Source organism: Tupaia chinensis, unplaced genomic scaffold (genome assembly GCF_000334495.1).
Source record: "Tupaia chinensis unplaced genomic scaffold, TupChi_1.0 Scaffold000175_1, whole genome shotgun sequence".
Classification (NCBI taxonomy): domain Eukaryota; kingdom Metazoa; phylum Chordata; class Mammalia; order Scandentia; family Tupaiidae; genus Tupaia; species Tupaia belangeri.
Genome location: NW_006159650.1, coordinates 405630 through 408502, shown reverse-complemented (window position 1 = coordinate 408502; position 2873 = coordinate 405630). Strand labels below are relative to the sequence as shown.

The 2873-nt window shown below is 42.6% G+C and overlaps 1 protein-coding gene across 1 annotated transcript in view; it reads right to left on the bottom strand.

The window, feature by feature from the left end:
- Positions 1–306: 306 nt before the first annotated feature.
- CHAF1B (chromatin assembly factor 1 subunit B) overlaps positions 307–2873 on the bottom strand; it is a 33212-nt gene continuing 30645 nt past the window's right edge. The window contains exons 13-14 of the mRNA XM_006146273.2: positions 2227–2321; positions 307–871 (exon numbers count right to left, since the gene is read on the bottom strand). Coding sequence (XP_006146335.1) covers positions 774–871; positions 2227–2321 — 193 coding nt within the window. The 3' untranslated portion in view covers positions 307–773. The remainder of the gene's footprint in view (positions 872–2226; positions 2322–2873) is intronic.

Genomic DNA, 2873 nt, shown 5'->3' with positions numbered 1-2873 from the left:
GTAGGAAGGTTCAGTTCACTTCTGGATACCTCCCTGAGCATGCCTGGCACGAGTGCCCAGGATTCAGGGAGCTGAGTCTGGGGATACATCATGGCATCAGGACTTGGTTGGGGGTGCTGTCTCTGTCCCTTTTGGAAGAATAAAAAAATCCATAAAAATGGTAAGAAGCAAATATACTATATTAACAAGGGTGACTGCTGCTGGTGAAACTGTGGGTGAGCCTACCTCCACCCTCATTCTTATTTCACCAACATCCCAGAATGAGCACTGTTACCTTTAAAGTCAGAAAACACACACACACACAACAAAAATTCCAGAGTTTAATTAACCAACTAAAAACCAATTCTGATAATCACTTGAAGCAGTCTAAAATTCAACAGAGTAAACCTCAAATTACTTTCTCCTCTTTTGAAGTCTAACTTCAAAGGAGCCCACCCATAAAGTAGCTATACTTTCGTAAGTATTTTCTGGGAGGATTTACTGAAACTCATTCTATCTAATGTTGAATAACTCCAGTTTCAGAAATTCATCAAAAACATAATTTAGTCTGTGAAGTTGTTCCCATCCCCAAGTTAAAAATGGATACTAAATAAAGGAGTATATATAGTCTGGAGAACAATTAGTCCCCTGCATCTTCTGTTCCAGAAATCAGCAGATGAGTGTCTGTTCTGCTTGGTCTGATGCCGCTGGTCTCGGGTGTCCTCGACCTGGCCTCCTCTGCACACATGAGGTCCTGGCACCTGCCAGGCCTTGTAGTAGAAGTCAAGACACCATCAAGGGTCCAGGCTGTGAATGCTTCCCTTGTTTTCATCGAGTCTGGGCCGTTTCAGCTCTGGGGGGCTGTCCTCAGGGTCTCCAGGCATCTCTGAAACTGTAACAACCAGAGGTTGGCAAGCAAACCAAGAGGTCTAGGTCTGTAAGGTAAGGGCTGAGATTCACAGAGTTAAGACAAGGAACTAAATTGCCTGGCAAAATCTTATATTGAAACAAGGGAAGGATCTAGAGAAGGGTTTTTTTTTTTTCCTCTTTTTTTTTAGTTTGTTTATTTCATAAGAGAGAAACGGGAAGGCAGGCACCTTCCAGAGGGTCTCAGACAGCAGGATCACAGGCCTGAGCGCTCACGTACATGTGGCACATACAAGTCAGCCCGGGAACCGAAGCCTGGTCTTCCAAATGACACCACCACTGTGCCACATGGCTGGGCCACAGACCAGCAGTTCCCACCAGGAAGACTGTGTCTCTCAAGGGACAGTGGTCAATGTCTTATCATAGGGCAAGGGGTGGCATCCAGGGGTGCTGCTAAATGTCCTACTACACACAGGATAGCCTCTCACAACAAGGAGTTATCTGGCCCCAGATGTCCAGGCATCAGGTTGAGAACCCTGATCTATACTGTCTCCTCCTAAACCCATCACCTAGCTCACAGGGACTGCTTCTACAGGCAAGGTAGTCCACGATGTGACAGGAACAAGCAGCAGGTGAGTGTTTTTGTTTGTTTGTTTCTAAGGTTCTTGCCATAGGGCATGTGTGTTTGTCAATAGGAGACAGAGAAAAAGATAGTGAGAGGGAGAAATCAGTCTCAGGGGGCAGGAGGGTAGCGCATGCTGCAATCCCTTCTCCATTCTTCCCCTGGGATTTTGAGCATGCACACACACACAACCAGCATGATTTTTCAAGTCAGGTCTGGGCCTCAAATCACGGTTGGCTATGTGGGAGTCCAGTGCTACATCACCTGCTGGCCCAAGCAGCAAGTGTGCGTACGGGCCAGCAGATGGCATGGTGGTTAAGGTGCTGGATTTGCATGCTGCGATCCCTTCTCCATTCTTCCCCTGGGATTTTGAGCATGCACACACACACAACCAGCATGATTTTTCAAGTCAGGTCTGGGCCTCAAATCACGGTTGGCTATGTGGGAGTCCAGTGCTACATCACCTGCTGGCCCAAGCAGCAAGTGTGCGTACGGGCCAGCAGATGGCATGGTGGTTAAGGTGCTGGATTCCTACATGGCCAACTAAGGTTCAAGTCCTGGAACTGGCGCTTGCTTTCTTATTTCTCCCTCTCTCTCTGTCTCTCTTTAGTAAGCACACATGCACTATACCAAATCTTAAAAAATACTAACAAATTAAATTAAATAAATAAATTTTTTAAAAAGTGGTACAAGTTTCCAAAAGAACAAGAAAGATATTCTATCCTTAATTTTATTAAAACTGTAACAATATCACTTACCTGAATGAATATCTTCTGTGGAAGGGCTGGAAATTGTACTGGCTGGTACAGAATTGGGTGGACTATCTGTCTTTAAGGGCATTAAGTTTATTCTCCTTGATTAAAAAAAAAAAAGTAAAGGGATAGATGGCTCATTAGTAGCACAGGAGTTGTTTATGTATGATACCCAAGTTACAAAACTATCAAAGGAAACATTTTTCAGCCAATCATAACATTCAAAGCATTAAACATAACAACATGCTCCCTTATTTAGTAACTAAGGATTATGTTCACGTACACAGCTAAACCATCACATTTATAAGTCAGGTTAAAACACCAGTCATCTAAAAGTTTCAAACTCTGTTTTATCCTTTACTAATGATATTCGTCTGCCGGATGCTATATATGTGTATGTATGTATGTCTCATACAAACGCACACACACATATAGCTATCAGACATAGTTTCTACATATGAGAAGTGCCAAACTATAGATAACTGTTTTTTAAATCAAGTCTTAATTTTCAACAAATATTTTTTTAATTACAACTGCATAAAGGTTGGTAAATACCTTAGAAGAAAGCAGGAGGGGAGAATCAATTTAATAACAAAAGCATTTCAAAGAATACCATCCCACCAAAAAAGAAATAGAAAAAAATTTAAATACAT